The 19,485-nt window shown below is 46.0% G+C and overlaps 1 protein-coding gene across 2 annotated transcripts in view; it reads left to right on the forward strand.

The window, feature by feature from the left end:
* NRF1 (nuclear respiratory factor 1) overlaps positions 1 to 19,485 on the forward strand; it is a 47,138-nt gene that overhangs the window by 7,969 nt on the left and 19,684 nt on the right. For both annotated transcript variants that reach the window (XM_072326805.1, XM_072326804.1), the window contains 8 exons: positions 4,722 to 4,953; positions 7,183 to 7,297; positions 9,127 to 9,253; positions 9,787 to 9,927; positions 13,912 to 14,070; positions 14,739 to 14,936; positions 15,992 to 16,093; positions 17,635 to 17,792. In XM_072326805.1, the coding sequence (XP_072182906.1) occupies positions 4,731 to 4,953; positions 7,183 to 7,297; positions 9,127 to 9,253; positions 9,787 to 9,927; positions 13,912 to 14,070; positions 14,739 to 14,936; positions 15,992 to 16,093; positions 17,635 to 17,792 (1,223 nt within the window). In that variant the 5' untranslated portion in view covers positions 4,722 to 4,730. Of the gene's footprint in view, positions 1 to 4,721; positions 4,954 to 7,182; positions 7,298 to 9,126; positions 9,254 to 9,786; positions 9,928 to 13,911; positions 14,071 to 14,738; positions 14,937 to 15,991; positions 16,094 to 17,634; positions 17,793 to 19,485 lie in introns of those variants that run through there.

A 19,485-nucleotide genomic window follows, 5' to 3' on the forward strand; every position in this document is an offset into this window, starting at 1 on the left:
CTCAAGGATCAAGCAGAAAATGGAAGAGGGGAAACTAGAAACGTTTCCATTCCTTTGGAACTAATAAAGAAATGAGCCGGAGGGATTATTTGTGGCTACGCCAAATGGGCCCTCACTCCAAGACCTCTAAATTAACTTCAGGTGGGTCCATCACCACCCAGCAGTCTGATTTATGTTTTATAGAAGAAACAGTGCTGGGCAGAGCTGTGCCTCGGTATCTTTACAGGCTGCTGCACCTCAGTTTTCTGCCTGTGTTGTTTCTCAATCCTTGCTTATTCCATACGCAAAGTGGAGCTGCTGCGGTATCAGTGCCCAGCTGGGTTCTTGATCTCCAAAATCTTCACGTAGGAGACATTGTGGTGATAGCAAGGAGTATTCACAAAGAAAAGACAGAACTATTTTATGAAGAATTGAGTTTTTAAAGGAGAAACCCCCATCCAAATTGTGTCCAAGCGGAAGAAAGATCTGGTTGCAGAATTTGGAGTTACGGACTACACAGAGTGGGTCTCAGCCCTTTTCTTTCCGTCTTCATTCACGTGGTCCATGCTTTGCATCCATATGGAAATTATTTAATCATCCCAAGATGTTTTTCCACCTGCTTTATTCTTGTGTGGGCATCTTATCTTTGGCTCAGTTTAAAGCGCTCCTGAAGCAACACTATCGTGAGATGGCGGTAGGGGAGTTCCTCCAGTGGGGTAACCTGCATGGCTTTGTGTCAACGTGGTTACTCCTACTCACACTACAGATGACACTGAGTAGACACGAGCTCCATTTTCAACCACACGTCTTTGAATTGAACATAGAAATTAGAGTTTTTGTGCTCCGTTTCTGTTGTTTTCTGCTGTTTCTTGTGGTCAGGTTATGCTATTTTGGGTTGCTTTTCTCCTCCAGCACCTGGTATTCTTCCAGCTCTGATGTCAGCAGCGCATCAGAGGAGCTTCTGTCGCGACCACAAAGCAACTGCACTGCATGGTGAGGTGACTTTATCCTCATTTCTCTGTTTTCAAGCATTTTAAAGATTTAAAAAATACTTCTGGCTTCCACCCAAGGCTTCAGGACTAAGCCACAGCTACCAGGAAATGTCTCCACAGGCGTCGTTGTGGTATAAGGGTTTCCTTGCACCTGAATTTGTTCGGGTTAATAAAGCAGAAGAGGAATAAACATTCATTTTCTGGAATGAGGAGCGTTCATTTCTGAAATGAATCAAGACTGAGTTTTTCCTTTCATGCTCTATCTAATAATTCCTTTTCCAGTCCATCGGATTCACGGCGGAGCTGCTTTGGGTGGCTCTTTTTGGTGGCTTTTTGGATGGTTCTTCCTCTGTGCTCACAGCCTGATTTCTACCAGGAATCCTGCAGGAATAACATGAAAAGATGGGATAATACAAATAATGACCCAAACTTTCAACACATGGCTACGAGGCCTTTGCCCTTCAGATGCTGGAGATATTGGGGAATTTTCCATAAGGCAAATGCCCGGATATGAAAAGAGTGCAGAAGGTGGAGTGGAAAATTGGTGTTGAGTAAAGTCAGCTAGCGGGTCAAACTGGAATTACTCCAAGTTACAATGTGGAAATGAGTTACTGAAGCTTGTAGTGTTGGGATGTGCACAACTGGGCAGGCTTCTGCATCCACTGGGGAATAAGTCCTGGTTTGTGGTAGATGTGTAGTAGTTTCTTGCCCTTTTCCCAGCTTTTATTTACTTTTATGTAGCCTGAAATGTTGAAGATGAGGGTACAGAAAGGGCAGAGCCAGGTTCTGCTTGGTAGTGGAAGCACAATGCGTGCCTGTAAAAATGAGAGCAAATACCCACACATTCCTGTCTGCACTTTATGGGCCACCCATGTGTTGATGTTGGTCACCCAGCTGGTTGTTTGCCCACTTAGGAATGCATGACCCATAGTTTCAGTTTGAGTGGTGTTGCCTTGGTTCAAGCATTTTTTCCTCCTAAAGAAAACAGTGTCAGAAACATTGCTCGTTTTGCAATCTCATTTCCTGGGGAGCTGAGCGGCGGCTACGCTTTGTCACATATTTTCTGGTAGTTTTTTTTATGAGGATAAATACTTCTTTATTTCAATGGAAAGCACTTTATGTTGTATGGCACCACGGGGAAAACAGCAGTGAACCACTTCAGACAAAGAAAGCCTAGTGGTTTGGGAAAAAGCGTGGCCTGCTGTGCTGCTCCATTAAGGTTTTGCATGAAATCTCCCTCGCTTCCTCCATTTTTCTCTAGCGATAACAAAATAAGTTCATTAGAAGAAGATTATGCTGGACCTATTTCCAACCAAAAGATTTCATGTTGCTTCAGTGCATCTTGGCATCTCAATCCCTTCTTTACTGGAGGTATTTGAATTGGTGCTCTTTTGGATGGTTCTAACATCACAGTGGCTTGTAAGCAGGGCTGAATAACGCCTGGCTCCATTGTGAGTTGGATTGTGAGTGGGAAGGTGGTTTGGAGCTTTAACCTCCATAGGTTTGCAATGGTCTCACAACTGCTTTTTGGCAGAGCTCTCCTAATGCATGCCTGGCTAGGAAACAGCCTAAGCTCTATCTGTTGGGAGCCCAAATTGTGTTTAATTTCCATCCGTACAGTTTAAGAACAGGTTGGACTTCTCCTACTGTTTCCCAGACAAGAAACTCACTTTTCTAGATAGGAGATGCCAAAATAAGAGTCAGCTCCACCATGAGGTTTGTGGCTCTTAGCAAAGCCATTCTGTGATTCCACTATTAGAAGTATAGGAGGGAAACTAGACTGGGTTTGGCACGTTTGGCATTTGGAGAAGTTCAATGCCTCTTTTGGGAAGATCTAGCTGGATTTCTTAGCATTGGGAATTGAGAAACCATTCCCAAATGCCTAGGTTGGAGTTATCTTAGGAGGACAAAGGCTGCTGCAAAAAGAACCATCACTGTGCAATCCCATACTTGGAGTGAACCCACCTCAATCCCATATTCAGAGATAACCCATCCTGATCCTGTACATGGAGCTAATCCATCCTAAAGCCCTGGACCTGCTGGCTGGAAGCTGTCCATTGAGCAAGAGGATGTGACTGCCCACAGCCATTTTGGTAATAGCGTGATATTTGGAAACTTATCTGCATGATAGTGGGTTTTTGCTTGACTCATCCTAAGTCTCCTGTCAGTATCTTCATCTATGAACTCCTCATCTCCATTCAGCACCATATGTGCCCCTGGCATTTGAGCAGGAAGCTTTCCCTTAGTGTTGTCCAGGGAATATTCTCCCTGCATTTGAGATGCAGCTTTTGTTTCCCATTAAAAAAACAACAACAATAATAATAATTAAAAAATAGCCGTGCTTGAGTCGACTGTAGAAAATGATTGTGGATGAATGTTTGGAGGATGGGACTCGCTAAAATAATTGATTTGCTGGTTGTGGTGTCTTCAAGTTGAAGCTGCCTTTGAGGGAAGTGCATAAATGCCCTCAGTGTTCAGTACACAGTGATGTTGGTACTTCATCCCATAGCCTTGGACATGCCTTTCTTCCTCTCCTAGAATCAGGACAAAACTCGGGTTATCTCCTGCCTTCCACCAAACCTCTTGTCTTCAGTTTGAGGTGCTCTCCCTTCTCCTCCATTCTTTCCATGGAGCAGCCTACGTTTGTAATCATTCTTCTTGCAATCTCTCAAGTAGCTGTTCTAGGTTGGTTTGGCCAAAATAACTTTAGCCAAGAGCTCTTGCTCCTGGCATGGATCTCACTGTCCCATTTTTCCTGCGTGGTTGGTCCCGTTGATGTCATTTTTGGGCTCACCGTCAGCCTGATGACTAATTTGTCAGAGTGGCTGTCATACTGATCATTTGCAAAGCATTGTGCATTTCTGGCACGCTATATATGTGATCAAAGTTATGGGAAGCTTTGGAAGAGCAAAGCAGCATGTTGGCATGCTGTGGTTGAGTTGATGGTGCAGTGCACCATGGCCAGGTCTGTGCTCCTGGCTCTCTCCTTTTGAAAAGCTGAACAGATTTCAATGGAGACGGGTGTGGTAAAGAGCTTTTAATCCTGTGGGCTTTTGACCCCATTATTATGGCCACAAGGTCCCTCTGGTATGTGATGTAATAGCATGAGGTGTGCTGATGCTTTCCCACCTATGTATAGTAGATACCCACTGACGATACCTGAGCATCTCCTGCTCAGATTTATGTTTGTGCTGCATGCTCTGGTGCCCTGCTGACTGTGTGAGCTGCTTCTCTGCTCAGCGGTTTAGCACTTAGCTACATTAAATAAATATGCTTTATGTAATGCTTATGCTTAAGTTGTAATGATTTTGCCTGCTTCCAGACTCTGGGCAAATAGTGCAGCAAAAGTCATCTCCAGAACACAACTTGCTGCCAGTAAATCTCTGTACTGTCATTGTAATGCATGTCCTGGGATGCTGAGGTTGGATTATGTATTGCTCTTGAGCATCTTGCCTTGTTGGCAAAGTGGCAGAAATAAGCTCCAGGCACACAGCTTGGGAATGCCGGGTGTGTGAGGACCTTTCCTCCAGCAGTGGTGCCTGTTTTTGGTGCTGTGCTGTGTAGTTGGGATATAGGATTTTTCAGAACCTCTTCTACCTTCTGAATCAGCAATGTCCCTCCTGTGGAAGCCCACTAGGGGAGGTAACCTCTGTTCCTTCCTGCTCACCCAGCTGGCTTTACCTGTTGTTCCCCTTCTTTATGGTACACGTGTCCCTAACACCCACCCTGTGACCTTTCTCTCCCTTCCAGTACTTATTGATGGAAGAACACGGCGTGACTCAAACAGAACACATGGCCACCATCGAGGCCCATGCAGTGGCCCAGCAGGTGCAGCAGGTCCATGTGGCCACCTACACGGAGCACAGCATGCTGAGTGCTGACGAGGACTCACCTTCCTCACCTGAGGACACGTCCTATGATGACTCTGACATCCTCAACTCCACGGCTGCCGATGAGGTGACGGCCCACCTGGCTGCGGCAGGTAAAGCAGCAGGGTGCTCAGCATCCTTGTCATGACATACCATTCATACTGACTGTCACCAACTGTGCCTGGGGGTGTCCAAGTCATCCTTTCACTCCCTTGGGATGCTGTGCATGCTTCCTTCTCACTTCAGTTTTAGTAAGGCTTTAAGGTCCCTTCCAACCCAGACATAACATGGTTCTGTGATCCTTAAGGACCTTTCCAACCCAGCCATACCATGATTCTGTGATATAAGAGTCTGTATAAAAACTCTTCCTGCCCAACCATATCATGATTCTGTGAACTATAAGGTCCCTTCCAATCCATCCATATCATGATTCTGTGATATAAGAGTCTGTATAAAAACTCTTCCTGCCCAAACAATATCATGATTCTGTGAACTAAAAGGCCCCTTCCAATCCATCCATATCATGATTCTGTGATGTATAAGGACCCTTCCAATCCAACAACCCATTCCATAATCTTTAATGTCCCTTCCAACCCAACCCATTCTGGGATTTTTATGATCTTTAAGGCTCATTCCAGCCCAAGCCATTCTATTTATGGAATGAAGAACTGTTTCAGGATATCAAAACCCTTCCAGTAAGCCCCTGCCATGTCCTCAAGATTTGCCTTGAAGTGGGTTTACCTCTCTAGTAGAAAGAAGCAATGATAAATGATAAATAAGCACTCACAAACTGATCTGGCTCCTTATCTGTGGAATAAAGCTCCTGACCTGCTTGTCAGAAGTTGTGCAAAGCAGCTCAATATCGGCGCTTATAGATGCGGTGAGCGTCCCTGCTAAACATGCTGAGCAGTCAACCCTTGCTACAGACAGCTTGCAGTTGGAAGTGAGGACATGCCAACAGGTTGTCTTGACAAAAAGGTAAAATCTTTAGGAGTTTTTATAGAGAGTGGTGAAAAGGTAACTGCTCCTGGATAAACCTTTCTGGATATGTACCAGTATGAAAGGAGGAGGATTGTGTGCATTAAGAAAGCCCAGCTTTAGCTGTTGGAATGGATATTAATGGAGAAGAGAGAGTTGAGTAGAGGTTACTGCCAATGGCTTCAAGCTTGTATAGAAGGCAAAATGAAAGTGAGGAAATGGGGAGAAATGGGTAAAAATGTGGTTCAGGTTGAGGTTGGAAGGCTGCAGTGGTCACATACCTACGTCTGCTTTGTGAAATCTTTGAATCCAAGTGGTGTGAGGCCTTGCTGGCCATATGTGATAGCTTGGCTTGGAGCAGTAGGACCAGATGTTGTGTATCCTGGGTCTTAAAGCATTTAAATGAGTTATCACAATAATCTGCCACCCCAGGTGATATAAACTGAGAGTTAACACAAAAATAATCCCCATACCTGGTGGTTCCCCAAATGTGTATTTGAGCTGTGGGCTGTGAGCCTATCATCTCCTGCTGTCAGGAGCAGTGCTGGACTGGGATCTGGCTTTTTCTCAGCTTTATTCTCCTTGGGATCAGGCTGAAACACAGATGTGAAATCTGCTTGAGTGACAGTGTTCAAAACTAATCTCTCGCCGTGCTTGATCACTCTTGGAGCTCTTCTGTGCCTGTACATTTATTCTCACAGCTTCATGGTCCTGAACACCATCCTGCTGAGCATTCCACAGCCCCACTGGGCATTCCTCTGCTTTGCTTATTATTTTTGCAGCCTCAACTCCTGCAGGATTTTCCTTTTCCTTCCCAGCACCCTGGTGGGCGGTTGCAGGAGAGTCTCACTGCAAGGGAACCCCAGGTACCCCCCAAGTCTCTGGCTGTACCTCCCATGCCCACTATATCCAAAGCTTGTGCGCAACACAGCTTTTCTGCCTAAATTGGCTCTCAGTATTTAAAATGAATTATGGTGATTGTGGCACTTGGTAGCTTAGGGTTTTCTGCTCCTGTAGCTGCACCTTTGTTAAACACAAAGCTTTGGAGCCACCTTACGTGGCCTTTCACCTCTGACATGTGGAAAAACAATGGGATGCTGGGCAGTCTGATGTGGTGATGGGCATCTAAGCCCATAGTAGGGGTTAGGGCTGGGGGGAGCTTTGAGGTCCCTCCCAACCGAAGTCATTCTGTGATTTCATGATCTGTATGGTCCCCTCCAACCAAATTATTCCATGATATTATGATCATTAAGATCCCTTCCAGCCCAAACATTCCATCGTTCCATGATCTTTATGGCCAATTCCAACCCAAGCCATTCTATATCTGGAACTGTGCTGATTCACCTCTGTGGTTTCATTTCCAGGCCCTGTGGGGATGGCAGCAGCTGCTGCTGTGGCAACGGGTAAGAAACGGAAGCGACCACACGTTTTTGAATCCAACCCATCCATCCGTAAGAGGCAGCAGACGCGTTTGCTACGGTAAGGGCTCCTCCTATACTCAGACCTTGGGCTGTCTCCTCCATCCCTTCCCAGTGCTATTTGTGTGCTGTCCAGAGTCTGTTCAGCTCGAGGAGTTGTGGGGCATCATTTCTGGAGCCTACAAGCAGTGTTTTAATTTTCAGGAATGGGTCAAAATGTTGCTTTGGTTCAATCTGTTGCAGTAACGTTGCCTTCCAAGGTCTTTCCAGTGACTTTACAGCTGGCCTGAGAGCTACAGCCACATCCCAGCTCTGAGGATGTATCTACCAAGTGATGAAAGCCCCTGTTTTTTTGTGTTGTGACACGATCCTTCAGAGTGCTCTGAGCATTTCTGTCTGCCTGATGGCCACCAAGAAGCTCTGTTGCTGTAGGGCTTTCTGCAGACCTGTGATGATCACTGCAGTGTTGACTTTAGGAACCATTTCTAAACATTGCTGCCTTTTAGAGCATTTTGGAACACACCAGTTTTTGCTTTTGAAACTGTTCTGACCTCAGTTAGATTGCATTAAAGAGGCTGGGATGTTTGTCACCCTGTGCTGCTTGCTGACTTCATCTTGCTCACACAGTTCATGTGCTGAGGCAGTGAATCCAGTGTCACCTTTTCTTCCCTCTGCTTCAAACTCATGTAGAGCTGGTGAGAAACTAAGCTGGTTTCCTTACATTGTGTTTATTCACCCGTTAAGTCCCGTAACACCCTTTGCATGTGACCTAAGTGGAAAGAAATGGAGCAGGTTTGGTGTTAAACGGTGCTTTCTGGGAGTAGGCTCCTTTTCTTTTATAGCCTCATTCTGTTTTTCCCTCCTCCCTGTGACTCAGCCACGTGTTTGCAGCATTTGTGAAGAGCAGATTTCTTTCTCCCTTGACATGTGAACAACATAGTTTAAAAGAAACTCCTCTGTGAAGGAACTGATTCTCCTTTCCTGCAACTGCTTTGTTTTATTATGTGTAAAACACTGACAAAATGCATCATTTTTGTACCTCTGATCAATTTAACACCTCTAAGTGGCAGCATGCATCAAGTGGGAAGCTGGATTCTGATTCTAGGATCTCTACGCAGCTGCTAGTGCTGGTGGTGCTTTTTGGCACTGTGCTGCCATCAGCAGGTTCCAAAATGAACAGGGCAGATCCTAAAGTGTTCTTTTATGGCTGTGCTCAGGTTACACAGTTGGTACTGCTACTCCTCTTTTGCTTAATGAGATTCTGCTGAAGTTTCTGACGCATTTTCTTGCGTTGCTTGGAAGTTAGGAGGAGGAGGAAGGTCTATGATGGCACATTTTCTTCCTACAGAGAGCTCATTCCAAGGGGACTTACTGATGGGGCAGGTGCACGTGGGCTCCCCGTGCTCTGCTGGTGCAACACTCCTGGCTCTTGCCTCGTTGCGGAGCTGTCAGCTGAATGCCAACAGTTCTGGTTTGGGTACCAGAGATTTGCAATGTGATGCTAGGAGCCCAAATGTGAAATAAGCTGTGTTTTCTGAAATATCATTGAAATAGTCAAATTCTTCTCCTTACAAGTTCTGTATCCTAGTACTCTTGGCCAATGACAGAATTAAGGACAGCAGGAGATGCAAATTAGCTTTTCTGCTCTGTTGATTTCTCTTTCCATTGTGCATCAATGGGGAAAAAAAACATGGAGAATAGCTGATATTTGAGCTGCTGCTTGACTGTGGGGAGCACAGCAGGGAAGCACTGTGTGGCCGATCTGACAGCTGGGGCTCTGCTGCTCACCTGGTTTGTGAATGGGATGCATCCAAAAAGGAAGCTGACAATGGGAAGGGTCGTGTTTCTGCAGGGTTCTCAGCTGACACCTGTTCACTGGTTCTGTTTCAGGAAGCTCCGTGCCACACTGGATGAGTACACCACCAGAGTGGGGCAGCAAGCCATCGTCCTGTGTATCTCACCATCCAAACCCAACCCCGTCTTCAAAGTTTTTGGAGCTGCACCCTTGGAGAATGTGGTAGGTATCTCTAGAAAAAAGCCATGCAATAAATTGCAGGTTTAATTCTGGCTCAGAGCAGCCTTGTAAGCCTGGCAGTGATCTGAAGGTCATATTTAAGGCCCTGGAAATAGGGGTTCGGTGTATAAACTGAGCACTGAGTTCCTGTCTTCTCTGCATAGTTTTTGGTTGTCCAACACAGTTCCCCAGAACTAATAGCCTCAATTAAGAGTGCAGGTGACGATGGATGTCTCTGAGCACAGCATGCTCCTTGCCACAGACCAGCCAGCAAATGGAGCAGATCCTGACTATGATAAGTCTGACTTCTGAACTTAACTTTGATCCCACAAATCCTTCCACTTGGTGATGTTACCCAACATTTCATCATCACCCTTCAATGCAGCCAAACCTTTGGGGCCTGCAGGTGTTTTTGCATGGAATTGTTTGCTCTTTCATCTCCCCAGCACCCTGGGGAAGGTGGCTGGCCCTGCTGCTCACCTCTCCTCTCCTGGTGCTCCTCGCTTTGTTTACCTGAGCTTAACAATTCCCCACAGGTACGCAAGTACAAGAGCATGATTCTGGAAGACCTGGAGTCAGCGCTGGCAGAGCACGCTCCTGCACCTCAGGAGGTTAACTCAGAGTTACCACCCCTCACCATTGATGGCATTCCGGTCTCAGTGGACAAGATGACCCAGGTAAGCACAAGCATGGCAGAAACTTGGCAGAACCAGGGAGAGATGTGGCATCCTACGGTCACATCCTGTTATTCTGCACTGGAGTTTATGTCTGCATCTCCAGGGGTTGTACTTGATCTCTTTGTTCTTTCCCATGGGATGTGACAGCTCTAGTTAGATGTGGAGCTTTGTTATTGCTGCTTATTTTCTACATGTAGCAACAGCAGAGGTGCTTCTCAGAGCTTGAGACTGTAGGGAGCATCCCTCTTCACAGAAGAATGGCCTGGGCTGGAAGGGACCTCAAGGTCCAGCCCTTATCCCCACCACAGGCAAGGCCACCAACCTCTACATTTAATGCCAGCCCAGGCTGCCCAGGGCCCCATCCAACCTGGCCTTGAACATCTCTGGGGATGGATGGGGCATCCCACAGCCTCTCTGGGCAGCTGTTCCAGCACCTCAACACTCTCATAGTAAATAACTTTCCCCTGGTATTCAACCTAAATCTTCCCTCCTTGAACTTCAAACCATTTCCCCTTTTTACTGCCATTATCTACCCTCTCAAGGAGTTGACTCCCCTCTTTGTGCTGTTTTTCTGACCTCCCATATGCCATGAACAGGGGAAGCATTTTGTCCTGCACACTGCAGTGATTTTTGAGCCCTGAGGTCAGGGAGGTGGCTTCTGCTGCACCATTTTGGCTGTTTCTTGCATGTTCTAGATAATCCCCTCATTTTTCTGCTGGAACAGAGCGGGGCTTGCCAATTATTTAAGGCCACATCAAACCTTGGGTGAGGTACTGATGGAGACCGCCCTGGAGAAATAGGGACTTCCCTTCTGTCCAGGTCCAGCCCTTTGCTGACTTTTTTTCTTTAATGATAAAATTGGATATTAAAAATTTTAACATTAGGAGTTGCTTAAGTTTTCTCTGCTTCTCTTCCAGTGAAGCAACCTTTCCTCCAAAGATCTATGAGAAAAATATTTATTACTTCTCATGTTAGGTTAAAAATGAGGTTTTCCTCCTTCCAAGTATGACATGTCCTTAGCCTTAAGGAAACTCTGCACAAAGATTTAGACAAGCCAGGACGCCTCTGGTGTTTGCTTGCTTCCCCCCACCCAACACTGAGTGTACTATCCTTCTTTTGGCTCAGTTAAAGGAGAAATGCTTTTACTTCCTTTCTTCCTCCTTCATGTTTTGCAGGGGAAAAACTGTGCCAACTGCTGATGCAACAGCACAGCAACATAGGGCTGCTTAATGCTGCATGAGAGGACTTGAGCTGTGGTAAAACAAGTCTTGTGTTAGGAGTAACTCTCTTCTTTTCAGTGCAACATGATCACTCAGAATAGCTTTATGAAGGTTTCTCCCAAGCTGTGGACAGTCTGTGCTTTTCACATCCAGCACTGCAGTGCTTTACGTGTGTATTATGGGCTGGTACTGAAGTTCAGCCCTTCTCTTGGGACTCTGGAGTCAACATTCAGTTTCAGTTTCCCTGCATATCACACAGGGATGACATACTGTAGGTGTTCTCTTAGAATTGTAGAGCTCTGAATGCTGGGAGGCCATCTGAGGACAAAACTGACTGCACTGCAGCCTCCTGAGTGGGTTCTCACAACCCAGGAGATGTTCCTCTTTGCAGAATTTTCAGGGAGTAAATACGGTACATGTGATGGTTATGAGGTAATTCCATTCCTGAAGGAGTCCAGCTGCCATACAGTTCTTGCCAGACTCTTAAATAGAAGCACAAAGCAGATGTGCTGAATACGACGAAGCTGCTGTCATTTTTGTGCCTCAGTGGCTCAGAATAGATTGCTTTGAGAGAGTGGATGATAACAACTAAATCACTGCAACATGTTGCATGGCTGGAGATGCTGTTGCTTTTTGTAGGAATTCTGATTCCCAGAGCTGTTGATACAATTCCATTCACTGTTAGCAGCTAGAGAGCTTTTCAACCAAACAGCACAAAACTCTATGGAAACACGAAGCCTTGTGGAGACCCCAAATATTTGCAAGTACAAATGGAGCAGCACCATAAAGAGGTGTGCCTATGGGAGCCGCAGGTGCCTGCAGGCAGGTGGTAGAGATGTCATCTCCTCAATGGGGAGAGTGAAAATCTCTCTCCTTTTAATTGCTCTGCTTCCTTGTTGGTCTGGAGGGAAATAAAGGCTGAGCAGGGCTGCTCTGAGCAAAGAGCATCACTCACCCCAACTATGCAGAAGATAGGAATGGCTTTGGAACTCTGACCCTGGAGCTGTTGCATAGAAATGTCTCCTTGCTTGTGGTTTCTGCTAAGCTGGTGCTCCATGCCAGAGCTATACATGTGCTATGGAGAAATGCCTGGTTCTGCTGTCCTGAATGGGGCTCCTGCAGCTGGGATGCTCCATAGTCCCGCGGCTCCCTGCTTGGAGCACCTTATAACAACCTTGATGCATGCCTTGCTTTTCAATCTGTACGTTAAAAGCAAAATAGTCTAAAATCAGCTGTTGAAAAACAGCTGCAGTTCTTTCTTTGCCCTCTTCCATTCTCAGGAGCCCCATGTGCTGCTTTTTGGAGATACGTGGGGTCAAGAGAAGACTCCCAGCCATAGGTTTTTTGCCCTCTTGAAGCCTCATCAGGTCTTTAACCTTAACTGGATGCTCCTCATGCAGGACCCCTTGTTCCCAGCACTTGTCCGTACTGTGTACTGTTGCAGATGATAGAACTGAGGTTAGTTTGCTTCCATTGATACTTGGACTACATCTTCAGTGGTCCCTTCCAACCCCTGTGATTCTCTGATCAAGTTTAGTATTAAAACTGAGAAGACCAAAGGGTGTCATGGAGACATTTCTTACCATTTCTCTCAGGTTTTCAGTGCTGGAGGTTATAAAAGCCTTTCCCAGAGCTGACACCAGGGTGAGCTGTGGTCTTTTTGGGGAGGGCTTTGCTTTTGTGGAGGATGTTTCACAGATGGAGGCTGCAGAACGTGGCTCTCACAGATCCTGCTGGCTGCACCCCTGGAAATGTGGAGTCTTTGTCTTGGAAGCGCTGGGGTGAGGTCTTGTTATGATACTAATTAGAGCCATCCTGGTGCTGGAGCAGCTGATTGTCTCCCTGGTGGATTAAAGGCAAGCCCTCCTAACAAGTGCCTGGAGCTGCTGAACTCCCCAGGATGAGTAATTAATCCATCTGTTAACAAGGAACATGGCTTGCAGATAACAGTTGTGGGAAGGAGCTTTTAACTATTTTTGCACCAGGCAACCCATTGCCCTTAGCAGGTATGCAATGCAGCAAGCCATGTGCTCAGAGAAGTTGTTTTTTTTTAGTTTTTCATCAAAGTACACTTAAGTTTTTCTTGTTAAGAAAGCTCAGAGCCCATATTGGTTCTTGTGGCTGGACTCTTTCTGCTCTGTGTTCCTGCAGAACTCATAGAACTACAGAATATCCCAATGGAAGGGGACCCATAGGGTTCATAGAGTCCATCTCTTGGCTCCCACAAATCCTTGCTGTTGTGCAGGAGGCAGCATCTGAATGAACTGGTTTACAGTTTCAAGCCAACAATACCCAGGCTGGAACCAGGGCTGTGGTTGGGATGGTTGCCCCTGCTATGGCAGAACGTGTGAGAAACCCTCTAGGAGTGACAAAAGTACTCCCAGGGACACTGTCACACCGGGAATGTTTTATTGTTGTTGATTTTTCCTGCATTATTCTGACTTTTCTTCCCCTTCAGATCTCTTCGTGATAGTTCTTGAACCTGTGTTGATGCAGTGTGTTTAATACAGTGTCTTGCCTCATTGATCTGGTTGGCTTAATTTTGGTTTTTCTCTTCCACATTTTGTCTCTAAGCTCTTCTCTGCTGAGACTTGAGGGAAGGTGGTGAAGTTTTGTATGTTTTTGTTGGGCATTCAGGTCTTGGCCTGGGGCATTCAAGTCTTCTCTGGCCCATAGTTCCATCGGGATGGAAACAAAATGCCATGACTTTGTGCTACCAGATGATGCGAGTTGCTAAAAACCCTCTGATGTGTTTTTGTTCCAGGCACAGCTGCGAGCATTCATCCCAGAGATGCTGAAGTATTCCACGGGTCGTGGGAAGCCAGGTTGGGGCAAGGAGAGCTGCAAGCCCATTTGGTGGCCTGAGGACATTCCCTGGGCCAACGTCCGAAGTGATGTGCGCACAGAGGAGCAGAAGCAGCGGGTGTGTGGCTGTGTGTCTGCCTTCATGCTGGGCCAGGGCTGCTCTGCTTTCCAAACATGCACTTTGTTTGCTGTAGTGTCTGTGTCATGGCATCACGAAGCCCTTGAAGGGTCACTGTCCCATCCTGAAAAGGAGGGATCTCTACATCAAGGGAAGTGCTCAAAGATATGGAGCCAGGAAAAAAGAGATAGCAGGTGAAAAGGTCTTTGGGGGTATCACAGCAACAGATCCTGTATGCAGGTGATGTTTTTACCAACCTGCTGCTGTCAAAGAAAGCTGCTAGGGTACGCACATCTGTAGACTGATGTGAGCTGGTTGGGTGGGGATGAATGTCTGGAAATGGTAGTTGGGAGTGATTTTCTACTTGGTGGCCTCATTCTCTTAATTAAGATTCCTTGCAAGGTAGAGTAACAGCTTCAATTGAGCAATTTTCCCTTTTCCCTGGCTAAAGGAGCTTGTTTTGTGTCTGTACGCAGAAATATAATAGCTCAGGGTGATTTCTGAATCTTGGGGATGAAGGAAGAGTGCTTAAGTACCAGGAACCTTCTGTTTCTTTCAGAATTTATTGAAAAGCACCTACCAAGGAGAGCGTGCAAAAGCAATAGCAGCACTGCAGTGGGTCAGAAAAGATTTTCACGTTGATTCTTCACTCCTTGTGATCCTGGCAGGTATCGTGGACCCAAGCACTGCGGACTATCGTGAAGAACTGCTACAAGCAACATGGGCGCGAGGACCTGCTCTACGCATTCGAAGATCAGCAGACACAGCAACAGACCACAACCACACACAGTATAGCACACCTGGTACCCTCACAGACAGTGGTACAAACCTTCAGTAACCCTGATGGCACCGTGTCCCTCATCCAAGTGAGTGAAATACTCATCTCTTCAGCCCTCCATTGGGCTCTCTCTAGCAGCTCTTTGTTTGTCTGGAACTGGGGAGCCCAACACTGGGTGCAGTGCTTCCAAATGTGGCTTCCCCAGGGCAGAGCAGAGAGGGGAGGAGAACCTCCCTGCCCTGCTGGCCACGCTCTGTGCAGTGAACCCCAGGAAACCATTGTCTGTCTTGGCCACTGGGGCACATTGCTGGCTCACAGTTGACTGTTGATCAACCACTGGTCAACTGTTAGCCAACACTGACTTTTTTGGCCACCAAGTAAACCTTTTGGTCAACCATTGGTCAGACAGGACACCACTGGCCTTCTTGGACATCGGGGCACACTTCTGGCTCATGGTAAACCTTTGGTCAACCATTGGCCAACCAAGACACCATCAGCCTTTTTGATCACAAGGACACACTGCTTGATCATCGTGGTAAAGCTGTTGGCCACCATTGGCTTTCTTGGCTACTAGGGCACACTGCTTAAGCTCAAAGAAGCAGCTCTGTCCTCTGTCTTTCTCACTCCCATCCCTTACTTTCCTGTTGTAGCAGCACAGATGGATCTGCAGCTGTATGACTGAGAAGTCCAGGGATCCAGACCTGGGTTTCACTCATAAACAGATGCACAATTAATTAGGTGACCGCACAACACCTGTAGTGACCTTAGAATGGAGGCGTGGGAAGAAAATGGTGGGCATTGACTTTCTGGCCCTTCAAAGTTGAGTTCTTCTTATGAACAAAGCTTGCACACCTTGTCTTTTCCCAACTGTTAAATGGGGAAAAAACGGTAATTTCCAAAGCCATTGTAGTACTGAGGATGAACTAACACTTGCCTGGAGAAGAGTGATAAGCAGTGTTACAAATGATAGCTGATAATCAGGGTTGTTTTTCCGTGCAGTGGTGGGAGAAGCGCGACTCCACCTACGCACTGTAATATTCTCTGTGGATGCAACACCTTGTCGTCTGAGCACATCTGAGTGTCCCTTTACTTTTCCCTTTACTCTGCCATATTCCTTCAGCTGCATCTTATTGAATTCCATAGGTTGGCACTGGTGCCACAGTTGCCACACTGGCTGACGCCTCCGAGCTGCCTACCACAGTTACCGTTGCACAAGTCAATTACTCTGCAGTGGCTGATGGAGAGGTAAGGATCTGGGTTGTGCACATTAATGTTTTCTGCCACTCAATGGTCACAAAACAGCAAGCCTTGCTTCCCCACTCTGCAGTGTTAACAATTAAAATACATGTGAGCACAAGACAATGTGAGATTTCATATAGAAAGTGTTGAAGCATTTGGACTCAGGATTATACAAATACAATTATGGCATGAATATATATATGAATAATATGATTTTTTTAATATATATATTTTAATATATTTTGTATGTAATTAATCTTGTGAGATCTCCTGTAGCAGATAGAATCATTGAACAACCTGAGCTGGGATAGACCCATAAGAGTCATTGTGTCCGATGAATCACAGAGTTGAAAGGGATCCATAAGTCCAACTTCTAATGACTTAATGAAAATGATGCAAATGCACGTTCATCTATTTGTGCTGGGTGACTTCTATGTGCTCTCTGGATGCTGATGGCTGCTTTGTCAGCTCTGGGTTAGGATTCTTTGGCTGCTGATCTCTGGACAAAATGAGAATTGATTGTTTTCTGTAGCTTTCGGGGTGATCTGCAGGTTAAGTTATGGAGAGAACTGTTTAAATGTGCATTAATGTTGAGACAACGTAAGGAACCGGGATTTCTGACAGGGGAAGGTCTGGTTTGCTTTGTATAGATGGAGCTTTCCTGGCGACAGGTGGCAGCACAGAACAGCTTTGTTCTGAACAAGACCCTATTTCCATCCCAGAAGCAGAGGGAAACAGCCTCTGGCTGTGACCTTGAAGTACTTCAGAGCTGGTTGAAGGGTTTTCAGCACCAGCTTTATCTCTTGAGATCTGGAAGAAAGCTATAATAGAAACAAAAGGAGAACAGGCATCTGGTTCCTAATAGAGGGAATTTTCTTCATCACCCGCTAAGGCATCCTTATTAGTGTGTTCAAGGCTGCTGGTGACCTGAAATGTTTATGGATGAGAATAGAGATGGGGAAGGAAAAAGTTCTTGGTAGAAGTGCCAGCTGATGGGCCTTTATCTGTCACTTCTTGGTCATTTGATCCAATTCTTATTCCGTGTTTACATCTTAGTGCGTTTTGTGGCCATACACTCATGTTGTGGAGTTCCAAGCAGAGAAGGAATTATGGCCAAAGCGGAAAATGAGTAACTGAGACTGGATGAACTCAAAGTAATGTGAAACCTATCAATGCAAAGGGAAATAGGGGAATTAAGTACCTGAAATAGATGAACAGAATATACTCCATTTGCTATTTTCTTTTTTAAGTGCACCACTGCAGCAAAAGGAAGTCCCAGCTGTGAGCTCAAGTGGGGTTGTTCCAGGTGCTGCCATAAGAACCCATTTCTGGCTGGGAGATGGTTGTAGGGTCCACAGTCTCACTTGGACCATGTTCCTTCTCCTCTGATGCTCTTTTTGCACTGTTGACGTCTTTGGGAGAGAGTCAGAATTCTGCAAACGCCTCTTGGAGTCATCGGGCTCTTTTGTTTTGGGAGGCAGCCCAAAGTCATCCATTGATTGGGTGACATCCAACCCAAAGACCTTCCTCTCTGCTTTTCCCCATAGGTGGAGCAGAACTGGGCAACGCTACAGGGAGGTGAGATGACCATCCAGACAACGCAGGCATCGGAGGCCACGCAGGCGGTAGCATCATTAGCAGAAGCAGCAGTGGCAGCATCTCAGGAGATGCAGCAAGGAGCAACTGTTACCATGGCACTTAACAGGTATGTGTGTACTTCTGGGTTTTCACCTCATGGTAAAAACTCACAGTGCACAGCCCCAGCAAAGGCTTTTTCCTTAGCAAGCTCCTGGTTCATCCTGTGCCCAGGTGTCTGCATGATGGTTCTTAGTTTCCACTGTAACTGAAGCACGCTGGATGGAAATTTCCTGCAAGAGGAAAAGATGGCTGTAACTGTACCCTCTACACAATCTGATTTGTACAGCAAGGGTCCAGTTACAGCACTGAGCTTGCTAACGAAGAGTCATAATGTGCTAACGGTGCCCGTCGAGGCACAAATCCACGAGGTCCAAAACAGTGCTATGTGTGGATCGTAAGTTACTAAAGCAGCCAACTTGATCCTGGGAGCAATCAATGGTGTGCTTCCAAATGCTCCCAGTATTCAAGTGAGCTTATAAACAGGAGGGAGAGTGATGTGTTTTACGTGGGCAGATAGTGATAGCAAAAGGGGGAATGGCTTTAAACTAGAAGAGGGGAAATTTACTCAAAGGCAGAGTCCCTGGTACTGCTGCCCAGAGAACTTGTGGATACCTCATTGCTGGATGGGGCAGCTTGAGCTGGTGGGAGCCTCCAGTCCATTGCAAGAATGGGGATGGGGTTGGTTTGGGCTCTCTTACAACCCAACCCCATCCTATGGTTCTATGATCTTCAAGGTCTTTTCCAACCCAAGCCATCTGATGACCTTTAAAGTCCCTTCCACCCCAAGGTGTTCTATGGCTCTGGGATCCTTGAGACCCCTTCTAACCCAACACTATTCAAAGGAATTGCTGTTGAATCACCAACACGCTAAGAACTACTTCTGTTTGTGATCCAGATCCAAGTCTATCAGATACGTTTTCTTCTGCTACCACATGAGGCTGATTAGGGCTTATTACTAATAGTTCCACTGTAAAATTGCCTTTTAAAACCACGTGATCTTTTTAGGACACTGTAGGAAGAACAACTCAAGTAACTAGTCATGGAGCTGCAGGAGGAAGCCTTGAAACCCATTTGCAGACTTAATTTCATCCCATCCCTAGTAGCTTTAGCTCTTGAGGTTGTGATGAATGTTTCCTTTCCTGTGTTAATTGAGGAAGTTCAGAGTCTAGAATCACAGAACAGTAGTTTCTATAGATTCCAGAATCATAGATTCTATAGATCTAATAAGAAGAAATGTTAAAACTGAAGGGAGACTCTTGGAAAAAAATAAATGGAAGAGCTTTCCAGAGACAGCTTGTATGTGCTTGTATGCAGTAGGGGTTTTATTTCCCAGGTTGTTGCCACTCTCTTTCCTTATTGATCATGGAAGTACTGGGAGCTCTCTTAGATGATTGGCCCTGAAAACCCTTCCGTGTGGAAGAGGTGTACTTTCTGACAGCTCTCAGGAATCAGAAGCCTTCCACTTTGTCTTTAATTCAGGGCTGCTGAAAGTATTTTGATGTTTCCCAGTGAAGGAAGCAATCTAAGATGACTTGGGCTGTTCAGAAATGAAAATCCACCTTGAGTGAGTTCAGTTGGAAAGTGTGCAGCTTCTGAGCAGGAAATTAGGTGAGAGGAACAGTGAGTAGGAAGTACGTTTAGAACATTTGAGTCCATTTTATCAGGGAGACCTAGAATCATGGGATATCCTGAGTTGGAAGGGACCCTGGAAGCCTATATGGAGAGAACAAGAAGGGAGCAGTTATTTTCCATTCTGTAGA

The sequence above is a fragment of the Excalfactoria chinensis genome, chromosome 1, assembly GCF_039878825.1.
Source record: "Excalfactoria chinensis isolate bCotChi1 chromosome 1, bCotChi1.hap2, whole genome shotgun sequence".
Taxonomy (NCBI): Eukaryota; Metazoa; Chordata; class Aves; order Galliformes; family Phasianidae; genus Excalfactoria; species Excalfactoria chinensis.